Source organism: Takifugu flavidus, chromosome 17 (assembly GCF_003711565.1).
Source record: "Takifugu flavidus isolate HTHZ2018 chromosome 17, ASM371156v2, whole genome shotgun sequence".
In the NCBI taxonomy this organism is placed as follows: Eukaryota; Metazoa; Chordata; class Actinopteri; order Tetraodontiformes; family Tetraodontidae; genus Takifugu; species Takifugu flavidus.
This window is the reverse complement of record NC_079536.1, coordinates 7,387,974-7,405,386: the sequence shown is the minus strand read 5'-3', so window position 1 is coordinate 7,405,386 and position 17,413 is coordinate 7,387,974. Positions and strand designations below refer to the sequence as shown.

At 42.8% G+C, this 17,413-nt stretch overlaps 2 protein-coding genes across 2 annotated transcripts; both read left to right on the top strand.

The window, feature by feature from the left end:
- The first annotated feature begins 477 nt into the window (after positions 1–477).
- Positions 478–5,678, top strand: ropn1l (rhophilin associated tail protein 1-like). Its single transcript, XM_057012582.1, has 6 exons — positions 478–611; positions 1,082–1,214; positions 1,375–1,498; positions 1,636–1,797; positions 2,162–2,337; positions 4,732–5,678. The coding sequence occupies exons 2-6, from the start codon at positions 1,084–1,086 to the stop codon at positions 4,790–4,792; spliced, it is 654 nt and encodes a 217-aa protein (XP_056868562.1). The 5' UTR covers positions 478–611; positions 1,082–1,083; the 3' UTR covers positions 4,793–5,678.
- A 1,424-nt stretch (positions 5,679–7,102) lies between these two features.
- Positions 7,103–15,509, top strand: ankrd33ba (ankyrin repeat domain 33ba). Its single transcript, XM_057012791.1, has 6 exons — positions 7,103–7,864; positions 11,749–11,878; positions 12,020–12,160; positions 12,630–12,771; positions 12,869–13,067; positions 14,049–15,509. Exons 1-6 carry the CDS (start codon positions 7,421–7,423, stop codon positions 14,586–14,588), a joined length of 1,596 nt encoding a protein of 531 aa, XP_056868771.1. The 5' UTR covers positions 7,103–7,420; the 3' UTR covers positions 14,589–15,509.
- Positions 15,510–17,413: the final 1,904 nt, after the last annotated feature.

Genomic DNA, 17,413 nt, shown 5'->3' with positions numbered 1-17,413 from the left:
TGGAATTATGTAATGTAATTATGTGAAATAACTGCAAACATGTCTTCAAGTATCCACCCTTTGCTTTTTTTGCAATCTCTTGTTCTCAATGAGCTTTGAGGCTGAAGTCAGGATTACTTAGTGGAATGTCTTGCCTTATTAATGGCGTTGGGACCATCAGTAGTGCTGTGCAGAAATCAGGTTGTTGCACAGCCGACAGGCCTATTGGACAACTGTTCAGATTCATATGATGGCAAGACTAATCAGCCAAGAGAGACAAGCGGCCATCATTACTTTAAGAAAGGAAGGTCAGTCAGTCCAAGAAAACACTGAATTTGAAGGTGTGTCCAAACCTTTGGCCTGTACTGTATTTTCCCATTTTAAGTGATTCTAACACTTTAGATTAGAACATCTTTTATGGATTTTATAATCCTTTCCCAAATCCAAACTGGCACGCAAGCATCACTTACAACCAGAAGAGGGCGATATTGCGCTTTAGTTGTATTTCATCCAACGAGGAAGACCCAAGCAATTACGTCATCTCGGATTTACGACACGTTGCTATGCGACCCTGAATGCACATCCATAAAGCTTCTGACGAGTTAGCGAGTTAGCGTTGGTGCCACTATAAGGTAACATCAATTTTCAATGCTGTTGACGGTTCATAATGACCACAAATGAACTTCTAGTTTCTAATTGTACTAGTGCCATTTCAACAGAGGCAGATACAATCCGCTTTCATTACGTCAGGTCTTTACCAAGATGATAACAATTAACTATTAATATAGATTCTCCAGGTTCTCAGTGGTCAACACAATGAGAAAAGGAAAAGGTGTATTGTAAAAAGTAATACCCCAAAGATGACAAAACCCACAAGACAGTCCAGTGCATTTATTGCTTTCTAGGAGTGATCACTGATGTGTGTGTGTGGGGGGGGGGGGGGGGGGGGGGGCGTTTGACACTTGATCTTTGAAAGATCAAAGGAGCTCTGATTTAATGCAATACAATATTACCCCAACCTGGGTCCTCTTTTATTTGATCAAACCTTTATTTTTTATGTACCAAACATCAGCTAACTGAATTAAATCATTCCACCTTGCAGTCATGCCTCTCCCGGACACCATCTACTGTGCCCAGCAAATTCACATCCCGCCGCAACTTCCAGATATTCTTAAAAGCTTCACCAAAGCTGCTATCCGCACTCAGCCCACAGATGTGCTTCAATGGGCGGAGGCGTAAGTTTCCTCATCAGAAACCCTATTAAATGACCTTTTCAGCTGTGCATTTAAACTGTAATTGGATCCTGATTTAAGCTGCAGCATTTTCTAAGAAAATACTATTTACAACTGAAATTATAATTTTGGTACTTTTCTCACTTTTCTTTTCCTCATGCAGATATTTTACTGCCCTTTCTAAAGGCGAGTTTCTGCCCGTCAAAGAAAGACTGGAGATGAATATTGCCAGCCAGACGACGGACACTGGGCTGACTCCAGGTTTACTCAAAGTTTTGCATAAACAGGTATTTTTCTCATCATCACAGATGTACATAGATCTGGCAACATATAGGTTTATGCCTCACATTGTATCTATAATGTCATCTCGTCATCCATTTCCCCTCTCTTGTCCGTAATACCTGCCCGGCTGGCCCCATTCTAGCTGTCCCAGCGGCAAAAGTGCAGCAGGAAAGAGCTGCAGAACAAATGGAAGGGCGTGTGTTTGCCCCCAGAGCAGCTGGAGACGCTGCTCTCCTTGGGCAGCTTCGGCTCAGTTGTTGACTGGATGTCTTTTTTCGCCCTGGGATGCAGTACTCTGGGAGGGGTGAGATACCATTTAAATTATTTATTTTGATATTTCTCCGAGTGATGCATAAAAGATCTAGAGATCCCTAGGCAAAACACGTTTTGTTCAGGTCAAAGTCTTCATGGTGAGTGAGATCTTCTATTGAATGATTGAAGAATACCCCCTTTTCACTCCCTTAGTCATCACAATGTTTAGAACACCTTGTTTAATTTAAGTTGTACATATATGGCTGAGGCAAATGCTCATTTCTTTAGTACAACGCACTAAAAACTACTTATTCAGCACATTTTCCTGCTGCATCTAAGCTGTTGACCAATCTAACCACACGAGGGCAGTCGTGTTTCGCAATAACTGTTTCTTCCGAAATATCTCTGTATGTCAGAGCCTCATGACTTCTCTGAAGTTTGCCTGCGAGATCCTGACAGAGGATGAAGAGGGTGGCGCGGCAAGGATCCCTTTCACTACTTTTGTCAAGCTTTATACCTACCTGGCTCACCTGGATGGGGACATCCCACAGGAACACATGGACAGGTTCCTCGAAAGCCTGCAGGAAAGAGTGTAGGTGTCAAATAAATCACAAATAAGTAAATGTATTTTTTACAGGAAACAGGTGGTGAAATTGGAAAATGTTTTGTATCCTTTCTTGACTCAAAGGACCAAAACAGATTTCTAATTTTAACAAGGTACTGCAGATTTCTGTTCCAGTAATTTAAAAAAAAAAAAAAAAAAGTCTGCCAGGAATCATCGTTGGGTTGTTGTGCTCTTCTCCCCGAATGAGCTTAAGTTCATTTAGTTCAATACTCTGCACACATTACGGCTACTTGTTCAATATACTGTCCAGACTTGGGACCTTTATAACATCCAACTGATATTTAAAGATTCAACTGGATCTGTAAGTATCCACAAACACAATTTTAGGACAGGTGTGTCCAAGCTGAGCTATTGCTTTTATTAGTGGACTTCAGGTAAGAACAAACAAATTTATTTGATTGGTTCCAAAAATTTGTCTCATTTCAAATCAAAAGGTCTTCATGAACTGTGGATATTAGATCCATAAAAACAGTTAGGATAAAGGGTTAGCATTACCGTAATGGGGTTAGGATAAGAGGTTAAGCTTAACCCTCTGAAGGCTTTTGAAACAAATAAATACAGCTCTGCATTTAGGGTTAGACATTGGGGCAAATGTATGAGGTTCAGAGTGTTAGGGTTAGGGACAGGGTTAGAGTTTAGTGATAGAGGTAAGGGGTTGGATTTAGAATAAGCAGTAAGGGTTAGGGTAAACCCCTTAAATGACTGCTGAAATAATAAAACTACAGCTTTACATTAAGGGTTATGTTTAACGGTTAGGGGTTACGGTAAATGTTCGAGGTTAGGGCAAATGTTCAGGGTTAGGAAAGGGATTGAAAATGGATTAGCGTTTAAGGTTAGAATTAGGATAAGGGGTTAGAGGTTAATGTACGGGTAACGCCAGGTTCACACTGGACACAGAAGCCCCACGCAGCACCACGCATTGAAAATTGTGCTCGATCTGGAGCCCTCTCATTCACACCAGATGCTTAAACCATTAATGCTAACCCTAATCCCCAAACCCTAACTTTAGGCCTAACATTCACCCTAACTCCTATCCCTTATCTTCTAACTCCAAACCCTAACTCATAACCCTAACCTCAAATCATACATAAAGCACATACACACAGACACACACACATACACGTATACAGACACACAAACTGAGTCTTGGGAATACAGCTGTGGTGTTTTTCACAGTAGCTAAATCCCTGATTACTGCAGGAGCTCCTTCATCTTAGTTATGCTGCTATAGGCTGAGGCTACCAGGGTCCAGAAACATGATCACCTGAAAGACCTCTGTCACCCTGCTGGGTCATGGCTGCCTCTCCTCTCCTCTCCTCTCCTCTCTCCTCTCCTCTCCTCTCCTCTCCTCCTCCTCTCCTCTCCTCTCCTCTCCTCCTCACCAAGTACATCAGTGATGTTATTTCCTCTGTAGGTTTCTGCCCCCCCGTATCCGTCATACAGGTATCGCTACCTTCATAGTTGTATGCTGACCTACTGACCTCCGACCCCGCTGACCCACTCAATTCTACCAGCAGTTTATTGCAATCCATATAATTAATGTACCATATCTCTATGATCTTTACCTATTCTCTCCTCTACTTGTCCTCCTCCCCCTTCTCCTCTCTCTCTACCCATTCAGCCATCAGCAGGAGGGTCCCCCTACATGAGCCTGGTCCTGCTCAAGGTTTCTTCCTGTTAAAGGGGAGTTTTTCCTTGCCACTGTTGCTTGTTTGGGGTCAGGCCCTGGGAGTTTTACAAAGCCACAATTTTCCAGCAAATTCCTGCAAGATGGATGAGTTAGTACAGAAAAAATTAGCGTAGAGCCATTTTCTCCTTATTAATTCGAAACCTTGACAAGGATTTTTTTTAAAGAATCAATACAGTGACAGCTGCATATGTCAGTCTTTAGGATCCTCCAAATCACTAGCATTTTGAATCTGATGCAGCACAGACTTTGTTGCGCTGCGCTTTTTTCTATATCTGCAACCTTTGCAGATTCCCCAGAAAGTGTCAATTGTAGCCCAAAAGTGCAGAGGAGACGGGAGGAAGGAGCGAGGACACAAAGGGCCCATTTTAGCCGACCTCTGAAGCTCTTGTGTAACGGATTTCCTTCAAGAAAACACAATCCATGCTGAAGTTTTTGGAACATGAATATTTAAACATTCAGCTTCACTTTCCACAATTCATCTGGACTCAGTGTAACAAGTTGATTAAACATTAATTGGATGTTTTAATTATTGCATAATAATTGCAATATAACTCTTCAGCTCGTGGGAACGTTTGCTATTGAATGGGTTATTTCATAGTTTTGAGGCTTTAGTTAGGTAGCTGTATATTTCTGTGAAAATGGAGTTCTACAAGCATCCATATGTGTTTCAGGGATCTCCAAGATGGAATGATCAAACCTCTGGACTTTATCAACTCACCTCATCCAGATTAATCCAGCACTGCCAGATGTCTGAAGACGGACTATCAAGAAACAATATAAAAACCATTGCTGTGTGTTAGAGGAGTGTTATTTTAACATTGTGCTGATGTGTTTGTGCAGGACAGCCAGTCCCTCTAAAAAGAAAGAAATGAAGCTTTCCTTGCTTTGCTGCTCATATTGATTCATTTCATTTCTGTAATTCATGTTAATTGAAATGTTTTAACACTGCATGAATGCACCTTTTGTCATGGGTCTGCCCAATTCCTCCCAAACATAAGCACTCGACAGATATTAAATTAATTAATGAATATTGCTCCATAATTGAAAATTGTAGCTTTTGATGAATCTGCAGCTTTTCAATTAGCAGCAGTAACTTCAAAGCCTACAAACAGCCTCGTCTGTTTCAGACTCATTACCTGACTTAGCAATTATAATCAAGATATTAGTGGTCGATACACTGAACGCTAGCTGTAAATGTGGAAAACTGCCTAAAATCCACCTAAATGTAGGAACTCTAGTAAACAAATATGGTAAAACTGGACATAAGCTTTACCATAAAAGGCACAGTAAAACCTAAAGAGTTGACTTGTTGTCAGAATTGAACTCAGAGGTGATCTTTGTGTAGCATTCCAGCTTCAGGTAGGCAACAGAAAGCACCATGGTGTGGTGGCCTGTTTGGGATTTTTGTGGTTTTACAAGGAATGAGTGGATGTGAGACGGCAGTGTTAGTTCAAAAACCAACAGGATGTGGGAGGGACCGTTCATCGGCGTACAGTCACATGCAACAGCATTGAACAGCAACTAATGACATGTAGAGAGAGAAGAGAGATCAAGAAATAAATTACTAAGCTGGCTGTGTGGCTTCTCCGAGGGTTTTCAGTCCTTCCAGCCATTGCAACAGACTATGACACTGTTTCTTTTGCTTTACAGCAACAGTCACCCCCTGGAACATTTTTCAGGTTTTTAGCCTTCACCAACGCAACAATATACTTTATAAGTTTGACTCCTGTAACATTGTCTTCGGTGAAACAAATACTGTAAATATGCAATGTTATATTCAGTTCTGAGACCTAAACCCATCTCAGGATTAACCTGGAGCCCTTTTCCATAGTTATTACTGTATTTGATCATTTCCATTAGTAAACCCATTTAACTGGATTTCATTATTTAGCTGTACCTTTAAAACACCAGTATACTGCAGTCTGATATTAGCTCATTTACATTTTATGGGCTGTATATCACAGCTTTTTATGAGAGTTTTGTGGTTCTGGGACTCTGTAGTGGGGAGAAGGAGCACCCAAGTTTAATTACATTTTAATAAAAACAATATAGGGTTGGCTAGCTGTTATTGAGCTGAGGTACAACGATAGATTCACTTCTAATATTTACAACATCTCCTTTCTTCTCCTCTCCCCCCCTTTTCTCCTCTCCTGTACTCCTCTCCTCTCTTCCCACATCCTCTCTTCCTCTCCTCTCTCCTCCTCCTCTCCTGTCCCCTCTTCCCCCCTTTTCTCCTCTCCTCCCCACCCCCCTCCTCTCCTCTCCTCCCCTCCCCCCTCCTCTCCTCTCCTCCCCAGCCACCATAGAGCTGCAGAGGCCACAGGAGAACAGGGAGCTCACAGGGGAGTAGCTGGAGGTCTAACATTAATGGCTGCTCACACTGGGACTGTTATGCACCTGTATTTTTCCACAGCAGGTGATGCCAACTGGCTGCTGTAATTAATTACTGGGAGAAAAATCTGCTTTGTAAATCTGAAAATGATTGCTGGATGATGTATTGTCAGAATCTCTCAGTTATTTTCATCATCAACACCAGAACACGAGTGTTGCTTTTCACTTCAGATATTATTTTAAGTGTCATGGCCCCTTTATCACTCATGGTGATTGTGGATGATTTATTTAGGAACATAACATTAGGCCAGTTAGTTCCATTAATTAAGCAGATAAAGGCTTGTGCCTTGTAATCCATGTGCCTCATTCCCTTAAATTGATTTAATTTATTAGACTTTAGATCCGCAGTCAATCCCATCAGTTTATTAGACAGTCTTTGCATTTTTGACTAATCCAAACTAAATATTTGGTTTGTTATTCAGGTCTTGAAACAATAACTAAATATTCTGTCAAAAAACATAACTGCATGAGGGGTGCTCTGTTGGCTGTGAAAACAGAAGAGAGAAAAATGGTTAAAACCAGCAAAACCTGCTCAAATTACCGCTAATTGAGAAAATTAACGTGCTCGTGTAATGAGGAGAGAGGGGCAGAGGGGGAGGGAGAGAGGGGGGAGGGGGGATAGGGGGAGGAGAGTGGGGGAGAGATGGTCCTAGTCCTGATTAATCGGATTAGGAGACTACGGGCTGCTGTCTCTGTTCTACATGGACAGATCACCGCAGCAGTTTGACTTAATTATTGTGTTTTAAACATTCTGTTTGTTTGTTTGTTTGTTTTAAAGACGACGACGGAGTAAAATTCGGGAATTAGATGGGCGCAATTCGTTAGACGAGTGTGAGCTATTCTGAAAGGCCTTTTAAGTGACTTTTTAAAGGTGAACTACTTTTTTAAGCGACAGTCAGTTCCATGTCCGCGCCCCGCGTCACCGGCTGCTGTCGACCCCGAGGACGGTGCCACAGACTCGGGGGTTAGATGGTGCTCATCACGGACGACAGGGATGGAGGAGGCGCTTCGTCTGTGCGGCTCAAACAGCTCCAGCACCAGCACAAAGTCGGGCCGAACATCCCCCAAGTTCACTCGACCATAGCCGAGGAGTCCCAGTCCAACTCCGAGGAAGACGACATTGGTCTGTGCGACGGGGACGACGAGGACGACGACGGGGGCGAGGAAGACGATAATGGCTTCGAAGAAGTTGACTTCGAGGACTTGGACGACTGTCGCAGCATCCTCTCGGACGACTCCTTCTACCCGCCCGATGATGTGTTCGCGGACTCGGAGCGCAGTCCGTCTCCCCAGAGCCCGGAGCCGCTATCTTTCTTCCGGGCGTGTTGCACAAACAACGCGGCCATCGTGCGGTTGATGATCCGCCACGGAGTGAAGCTGGACGAGGTCAATGAGACGGACCGGAACAACCGGGTAGGTGGCACATGTTCACCAAGGTTCAAATACTGCCCTTGAAGCGCACACTCACATGATCTTTAAAACTCCATTAAGAGGACTGATGTCAATATGTCAGTGTTACATATATTATGTATGTCATGGATGTAACACTGATATACATGAGAGAGCAGCTCATGGTCGGCTATCGGCCAGATTTGCTGAAGGCATCTCCTCCATCTGACTCAAGTTCATTTAGGAGTCACTATTTAGTTTTCTGCTCCAAATAAATCTAAATCCACGTTAAATGGGCATTAAATAATAAATAAAGAATCTCTGTGCAAAGTTTAATATGGTATTAAATGGCACACACTGTGCATTGCTGTTTTTCATGTTGTTTTTATGTTTTTATGTTAAAGGTTGAGAATGAATCCCTATATATTATATAAGTGATATTTACCAAATATTTTACTCTTCATACAAGGTTCAGGGCTCCCTTTTGCAACTTCCCCCAATCTATAAAAACAGAGAACACCAGGCCCTCAGGGTTTGCAGAACACACTTCTCTCTTTCAGTGTGTGTTTAGGGGAACGTGTAGGGGAGAGAGGATCACACACACACACACACACACACAGCACACACACACACACACACACACGCACACACACGCACACACACACTTTATTTCTGGATGCGGATTAGTTTTGGAGGAGGGTAAACACATTATCTACCAATAAGATGATGGCATTACATTGTGTCTGAGAGTAGCTGCTCTAATGACCTCAAAATGCATTTAAAGCCATAAATTCCACAATAGATGTGTGGCAGTGCTGGGCAAAACGATCAGGCTCTTACCAACATAACGGGTTTCTGACTCTGCGTAACATGTGATGCTGCTGAAGCCAGTTCTTAGTTACAAGTAAACAATCCTGCTGATGGTTTTAATTACAGTTTATTTATGATAAACCATGTTTGACAGCGCAGTGCGTGCGTGATTTGGCCCTGGCGTGTCTCTCTGCTCCTGGGAGAACCACAGCTCGCATCAACACGATAAAACTGAAGTTTTAAAGTTTTCAGAGGGCTTCACATTTGTTGGCAACCAAAGCTGTTGTGAAACTTCTATAGAAGGGAAGAAGTGTTCTTCCGTTTCTTAGGTCTTGCTTCCCAGAATTTTTTTTTTTTTTAATAAGATTTTTAGATGTTGCTGCACTAGCGGGAAATGGGCATGTGCGAGCCTGTGACTTCAGCAGTAAATTCTAGCAATTAAAGATGATTCAATGTTTAGCAGGAAAACATTTCCTGTTGCCTGAGGCGCCACTTGTTAAAGTGGTACGACCCAGCAGGAAAGACCCAAACCTTCCAGACATGTGTGTGTGTGTGTGGGGGTGTCGGGGCCCTTAACAGACCCAGAGAAACCACATCGCCTGTCTGTTTGTTGTGAGCGCACAAATGTCAAAACTCAATTAAGCAGAATCCTGGGATTGCTGCAACAATACAGACAAACATGTGCTGACATAAATATACAGGATGTGGCCCCTGCAGCCAAGGAGAGACGTGTAAAGTTTAGCGGTGGAAAAAAGACAATATGTTCATTAGAAAATCCTCCTTCTGTACAATAATGGCTGATGGTGTGAAGTTCAAAACACAGCTCTCAAGGCCAGAAAGAGGAATCCACCAAGCAGTCGGTCGGTCGGTCAGAGGCTGGGCGTTATGAAGGGTGTATCCTTGACGACAAGAGTTGACCTCACTTTGGGGCTCCCTAGATGTATCACCGCGCCACGCACGAGTATGGACGAGTGGAAAAATCGAAGCAGGCATCTGATGCGAACGCTCACTGTGGACTGGAGGACAGTGGACGGGGAGACTATTGACAGAAACATGGTCGGTGATACGTGTCACCGCTGCTGCTGACGCTGCACCACCTCCAAAGAGCCACACATGCATCTTCCTGCCTCTAATCATGTCTTTTTCTCATCCAAAATTATAAAAATTGACCTTAAACAAAATTTACCTATTAAAAATATGTAATGCTGTCCTTAAATCCCTTCATCCTTCTCTCTCTCTCACTCTTTGTGTCTCTCTCCCTTTGATTGACACAGCTAAGCCTTTCTATTCTGAGCTCTGGATATCCCCCAGATTACTCTGTGTGTGCATGTTTGTATATGTCTCTCACATACACTCTTTTCTGGGGCAAATTTTAAGACTTTCAGAATAATTTGGGACGCTTATCTGATTGGGGTGTGAACCTCTTTTCTGGGTCGGTGACAGGGTTACAGATTAGGGAGGGCAACACAAAGAAATGTTTGTCTGTGTGGAGTCTAAAGAAGTAAACCAGTTAAATAAACTCAGACTTTGTTTTCAAACTTGACTCATTTTAGACTTTTTAGCAGCAAAACTTGGTATAATTAAGCTAATTTCTTTAAAAAAAACACCTCTATAGCTGCAAAAATGTGCCCCAAAAAGGATATATTTAATAATACAGTCATGTTTTCTAGGTCTTCTAATTATTATTTCCAATTATGTTTCATCAAAGTTGAAAAAGCTGGAATGCACTGCTTCCAGGAAGCTGAGAACATGTTTTCTACTGAATGTTAAGGTCATCAGATGACCAAAAAGTGTTGTGTTTAACCCTCAAACAGTCCTCTGAAGTCGTGACCTAAAATGTCCTCACTTTAATTCAGTTTTGGCACTCAATATCTAGCAAATACAAGAACACCCACACACACAAACACACACTCACGTACATGTATCCACACGTGCACATACACAGACACATACACGTGTATGCATAGATACACACTCACACACATGCACACACATATGTAGACATACACATACACACACATAAACACACACATGTACACACATACATCTACACACACAGACATACTGCACTTACTGTACACACACACGCACACACACATCACTGAAAGTTCCCCTTAATAGTCTTGTGCTGTTGAGCAAACCAGCCTTGATATTCCTCTTGCTGGCCTCAGAGCCTGAGTTGGATGTCAGGTGTGACACCTGGTCCGTATTCGGGCCCACAACCACAAGTGAAAGGTTTCAGACTGTACTGAGCAAATTAGTAAATGACGTTTGCATTTTAGTGGAGAAAATGAGTTGAAACCAGGGTCTCTAACTAACCTTATAACAGCGTGTTTGGCTTGTAATTTTATTGAAATTTTACATAAGTACGAAAGTATAATAGTTTGAATTCAGTAGGCAGGGATGCAAATATTATTTTCTGGTTTGGTATTTGTGCTCAAAAGTTTTGGACTGGCCTGGAGGGTGTTCTGAGGGTGAGAAAGAGTATCCATATCAGTCCGAATAAGCAACACCAATAAACAGACATAAAAAGACTGCAGGCTGTAAATCCAGGAAACTCAAGTAATATCAATAATATCTACATAAAGCCTTGGTTTCCTCCAAGTTTGATTTTTAATTCTGCAGAGCAGCAGGTTTCTGGCAGTAAATATGCACATTTGTGTCGTTTACTGAGATCCGTCCAGCAGTTAGGCCAGTTCTGGCAGCAGCGGCGAGGGGATAATCAATAGTGTTTCTGTTTCAGGCACTTGTAAAGGCTGTACATAAAGGACCTGTGGCCAGATGGAGACACACACACGGCAGCCTTCATTAGCTTTAATGGGCACAAAAGTCAAATGACCAAAACAACCTGCTGAAGATGGCTGAATATCTGAATTCAATTCTGCTCCAAATTTTGACGTGTTTAACTGATGACCTCATAGGTTATGTAGACAGACGGACGGATGTTAAAACAGACAGATTGGACTTAAAATGTAACATATTTTGAGATGTTTTTGTCTGACGTTCCTGATAAAAACAGCAGCTGAAAAGCAAATATAATCCCAATGTCCACTGATTTACCTTCACAAACACTTCCTTCCTGTCTCTTGTCATCTCAGATAGGGCTCTTGGTTGCGTGTTACCAAGGTTTTGTGGACGTTGTCATAGCGCTGTCTCAGTGCCCTCATCTGGATGTGAACTGGCAGGACAGCGAGGGAAACACAGCACTCATCACCGCCGCTCAAGCAGGTAGCGTGCACACGCTAATGGACACGCAGCAGCATTCACAGCATCTGACGTTGACAGGCTGCCTCACACACGTTCACACCGACGTTGTAGATGCATAAGACCGGCATGTAAACAGCGGCTGCCTTTCTTTGTGCTTTCAAGGACACATAACCATCACCAACTACCTGCTCAACTACTACCCAGGGCTGGACATCGAGAGAAGGAACTGCCACGGCTTCACCGCCCTGATGAAAGCCGCCATGCAGGGACGGCTGGAGTGCGTACGCTCGCTCATGATGGCAGGTGCAGAAACCAACACCAAGTAACTATGCAGCCAGGAAGGAAAGAACCTTTCGGCTTGTAAAGAGAGCATGTAAAGAGTCCAAACCTTAGGTGGGAAAGGTGCTTGGACAGGGGACGATTGCCACCCAAGCACCCCAACAAGTGCTTTAGAGTGCACACTTAACTGCTACTGCTGCTGCATCCGCTAGCTGAGGTGAAATTGCTTGTGGGCTACCTAGCTGTCTGCATAAGTCACGTCTGAAGCACACTTGATAAAATGGGCGCAGCAAGTACATTTCCTAGAGAAACCTAGAGGTTAATTGGCAGGTTGCAAACTTTGGATGGGGCTGGGCTGGCCAGCGCTGGCCTGGTGTGAGGACACGTCTTAAAGTTAGAGACATATCTGTGATTTTCTTCATGTTTTAGCCTTTTTTGTGCATCCACACTCCATGTCCTCTCACTGACCTCTTTCTTTGGGGCATCCAATAAGGCGCTGCCCTCAATGCCAGGGACTGCGGCCGAAACTTCACGGCGCGGGAGTGGGCCTTATTCACGGGCCGGTATGAAACGGTCTGGTTGATGATGCGCCTGATGGAGCGGCCCTGTCCCTCGCAGTACCGCGACGACTACAGGTAAACCCAGGGCTGCTCATCTGCATGTCTGTCACACTACAGCAGGATATTTACACTGTAATGGGAATTAACGGTATCACTGAATGTGCTCTGTCAGTCTAGAGTGGCCCCCACTTGCATCCCTAGTTGCCAAAGCCCAAGAGCCCCGCGGCTGTCTGAAGCGCCTGTCAGACACCGTGCGGCAGGTCTTTAACATAGCAAATGTCACCAACCCTGAGGATGAAGGTGTCATCGACCACATGGTTTCTGTCACGACGGCCATGAAGAGCCCTTTTATTGCGGTGGCGTGCCACACGGTGAGTACTGACGCTCTGGATCCCCTTTACTCATCACAGCCCCCCCCCCCCCCACTACAGTCAGAATCTGTCTGCCTCTTGTCCTTCCAACAGCGTTTGGCACATTTGAACTGGGATTACAGATTACTACCCTTTGTCCTCCTGTCTTCATGACCAGAAGACGCCAGGGATTATTTCCTCGTCTTTGTCTGAAGCCCAAATATTTTAATCTTCCAAAGAGCTGAAACCGCACCGCTGACATTTGAGTGCTTTTACGTTACTTTGAATTTGCCATCAGTTTCTGTTTGGAAACATTTACATGCCATTAGACCCAATAAGAAATAAAGAATCATAATAAAGCCTCAGTAATCCTGCTAATAAAGCATAATTAACCTTCTGGGAGTTCTTGGAACAAATAAAGACAACACACAACAGGAATTAGCAGCATCCTTCTCTGATAAATGCATCATCACGCAAGATTACCAGATTACCAGTACAGCAACACTGCAGTGAGCACTGATTGTTATGAGAACACTGATGTAATCTAATCTGAGTGGTGCTGCTAATGCAAAGCTAATCATATTAAACACCTGACCTACATTCTATTAAAATAATTGTTTGCAGCTCATAAAACACATTTTTAATAAAAACAAAGACTCCAATGCTTTCTGCACTAATGAGAAAGACGTAATAGTGTGAGGCCTTCTCTGACCCTATTTAAGACTCTTTGTCAGTAACAGGAAGGTTTAGGCTGAGACTTCTCACGGGTGTGGCAGGGGCCTCGTAGTGGACGCTGCACCGCTTCCCTCTGTGCTGAGATTTGATTTGTGGAGACAGACCTGTGCTGCTTTACTCCAGGAAAACATGTTTTATTCATGCAACAATAAAGTTTTGTGCCTATTATCAACTTCACATGCAGATATTCAAGGGGGAAAAGTCATTTTTATCTTTATGTACAGTAACTATGTTTATGAATGTTTTCCTCTTTCTCGGGGGGTTTAGGTGCTCCCTGACAGCCCTCCAAGTGTGGGTAAAAGGTGTTATGCAGTCCCTGAGATCATCCGCCAACAGCGCGCCAAAGAGCTTCGCTTGGTCAACCCTGACAGGGTGGACAGCCACGTCAAACTCTTCCAGAACTCCCGGGTCACACTGGTACCCAAGAACTCAGGAGACCGCCGCGCCAGCCTTCAGATTCAGAACCTGTTACCTCGAAACCGGAGCTCCAGTTTGGGTCTGGTGGCTTACAACAACGTGCTGGAGCTGAGGAGAACCAGCTTGCTCCCGATGCACATGGTGCTGAGGAGGAGCAGCGTCCGCCCAGGCTTCAGCATCCCCAAAGTAAGGGTGTCCAAGGCACCCACGCCCACCTACCACCCTGAAAAAATCCGGAGGAAGAGCAGCGCCAAAGACGGAGGCGGGCATCTGCTGCAGATCCCTAAGTGGAGATACAAGGAGCTGAAAGAAGAAAGGAAGAAAGCTGAGGAAGCAGAGCGGAGGAGGCTGGAGGCCATTACCAAGCGACACCTTGGAAAAAGGAAATGATGTCATTGCCCAAAAAGAGACCATTGATTCTGGCAGGTTTGGGCATCAGTGGTTTTCTACAGGTTAAGATCTCAGGGTGAACATGGAAGTTGGAGCTGCTTGTTGCTCCTTCATGATCTCAGCCAACGCACATCAGATCTTCTACTTGAAACATATGATGCTGACTTATTGGTCATATTTATGGCTTTTTGACGGATGGCTGTGTCCTCACACACACACACAGCGGTCGTTATCTAGAGTGTCACAGGTGGAGCGGGGATGTGTAGCGACTCTTGTCTAAGAAATGAAGCAATTTATGGAAGACGCTAAGAAATAATGTCTTCGTCTTCATAACCGTGGAGAATAACAACATCTGTGCAACTGAGAATGCAAAAATTCCCATTTATGGACCCTAAAGGAGCAATGATTTTAGATGCTTTATACTGATGGAGCCATGAATGTATTTTGCTTGTATATTTTTATAATACAGATTATAATTCTTTTCATTGACAACATTTCATTTTCTATTCAAAGTGGATTTTTTCACACATTGAATTTTAAGCATCTCATTTTAGTCATAAAAGAGAGCAAGTTGTTAAAAGGGAGCATTTGCTGGAAGATTGGAAATTGAATTTTTTTAATTTTTTTTAAAAAAAGGTTTGTTTGTGTTTACATCCCAGAATGACTTTAACACTGCTGATAGCAATAAAAAGATAACACGTGATGATTGACTATTTTTAGTGTGAACAGAATAAAGACTTACTGTTGCCAGTAATGCAATGGAAGAGTTTTACGCAGGTTTTTTTCCACATAAACTTGCGGGTGAGGGTTTGTTTTGTTCAGCTCAGCACATCTATTATAGAACAACAGGTTCCTATTTTAACACCAGAACAATGAAAAACAGATGAGAGTGCACATGAATAAAGCGGTGTTGCAACAGTATGGGGATTTTTAAGAGCTTAATTTCAAGGGTTCCCACTCCTGGGGGTGTATTTCGCTTAAGTGTCATCCATGAGAGTGCAGCTCATATGGAGACGACATGCTGCAGGGTTAGGCTGCCAAATCATTTCTTCGAACACACTTCAGCGACTTAAAAAGTTGCAGTTGCTCAGAAACTGGTGCCCAGGAGAAGTCATTTAAATAGCAATGTGTGTGTGTGTGTGTGTATGTATGTGTGTGAGAGCAGTATTTACTGAACTCCCCACTTGGTAAACTGTAATTACCGGAAGTTTCAGGATTAACACATTCAATGTTAACATAAGGAAGTTGTTTATTTAGCAGAATTCTGTGGCAAGTTTTACAAGATGGTTTGAATGTTTTTGGGGATACTTAAATGTGTCTACCTGGTTATAATCTCATTAGTGCTGAATAGCAATTTTTATTAATAAGAAATTCATATTCGGCAGATGCTGACAGGGATAACCTATGTGTATGTGTGTGTGTGTGTGGGGGGGGGCTGCTAAATATGGCCGACAGAAACTCTAGATGTATTGCGTCACATTCAGATTGTGGTTTATGGTCTGTGGATTGGACCTGAGATTATGAAGATCTAAAGATCTGGTCAATAATTGCCCATGCGTCCTCACTGTTGGCGCCGTCTGCTGGACGGTATTGGTACAGCACAGACCAAAACACGGTGCGTTTTAGAATGATTAGATCGATATAATCATCATTGATGACATAATCTAATTAAAAAATATATATATTTTGCATAAATTAATAATTTGAACCATTATTTTCCTCATTTTCCAAATGAACTTTTATTGCCATTTATAAATCACATCTGCTAAATAATATGCAACTATGAGGCAAGTCATTGGAATAAAGTGAATTGTTTCAATCTGCAATAAATTGGCAATGAATATTACATCCTCCAGAATATGATTGTTATGGTCATATTTTGATGTCCTTAAGTCCCTTTTGAAATAACACTGTGACACATTCGATTGTTGAGTACATAACTTTTAAACACATTTCATTTCTGAAATGCTGAAAAGTTGAAAAAGTTGAAAAAAAAAAGTTGAAAACGAGTCCCAATTCAGCAGCATTAGATGTGAATGAAAAAAGAACCTTGGGCAGCAGCAGATTTAAAAAAACAAAACACAAAAGAGTTGGCAGGCAGTGAACAAATCCTCTTTTTGATAACGTCGAACTTTCTGGAAAACTCAAAAATTAAAATAGTTTGGAAGAATTTTCAACAGAAGTGAAGGGAACAACATGAGCTGTTTGGTGAAGCTGCTGCCAAAACGTCACCTTGTCCCTAAAGGTCCTGATCAAAAGTGCTCAATCATCTCCCACACAGAGGAGTGACGTTCATCATCATAAGGATTCCAGATGGTAACAGGAATGACCAGTCCCAGCCGGCTGCAGCCAGTTTGAATGTTCCCAAGACCACATGGCCATCAGATGCTGGTCTAATGTAATAAAGAGCCCCAGCTGCTGAGGGGGACATATCCAACTGGAACCGTGGCTGCTTTTTTCTGCTGTGTGGACAGGAAAAAAAACCATTTTGAGCATCATATCGATACTGACTTATATTTTTAAATATATATTTTTGATATTCTAAACACTCTCTCTCTCACACACACAGTGGTACTGCCCCAAAAGTCTTTAATGTTACATGCTGATTTTGTTCACATTGGAACAACATATCTGGATCAGAACAGGTGCTACAATATTACTTTGCTTCATGTCTCAAATCAATATTCTTGATTCAATGTCTCAAAAGACCCCTTTGATGTCTGGTAGAAACAGAGGCTGATAGCACCAGATGCTGGACCAATCAGAGGTTTCTGCTGGTACCACAAGGCCAATAAGCAAAAAAACCTTTTGTTGCATCATAAATG

Excerpts from the sequence above, each read along its gene's own strand:
- ropn1l (XM_057012582.1), top strand. The coding sequence starts at position 1,084 with ATGCCTCTCCCGGACACCATCTACTGTGCCCAGCAAATTCACATCCCG. Across the intron at positions 1,798-2,161 it reads GATGCAGTACTCTGGGAGGG|AGCCTCATGACTTCTCTGAA; the intron begins GTGAGATACCAT and ends TCTGTATGTCAG. Across the intron at positions 2,338-4,731 it reads GAAAGCCTGCAGGAAAGAGT|GGATCTCCAAGATGGAATGA; the intron begins GTAGGTGTCAAA and ends TATGTGTTTCAG.
- ankrd33ba (XM_057012791.1), top strand. The coding sequence starts at position 7,421 with ATGGTGCTCATCACGGACGACAGGGATGGAGGAGGCGCTTCGTCTGTG. Across the intron at positions 11,879-12,019 it reads CATCACCGCCGCTCAAGCAG|GACACATAACCATCACCAAC; the intron begins GTAGCGTGCACA and ends TGTGCTTTCAAG. Across the intron at positions 12,772-12,868 it reads CAGTACCGCGACGACTACAG|TCTAGAGTGGCCCCCACTTG; the intron begins GTAAACCCAGGG and ends GTGCTCTGTCAG.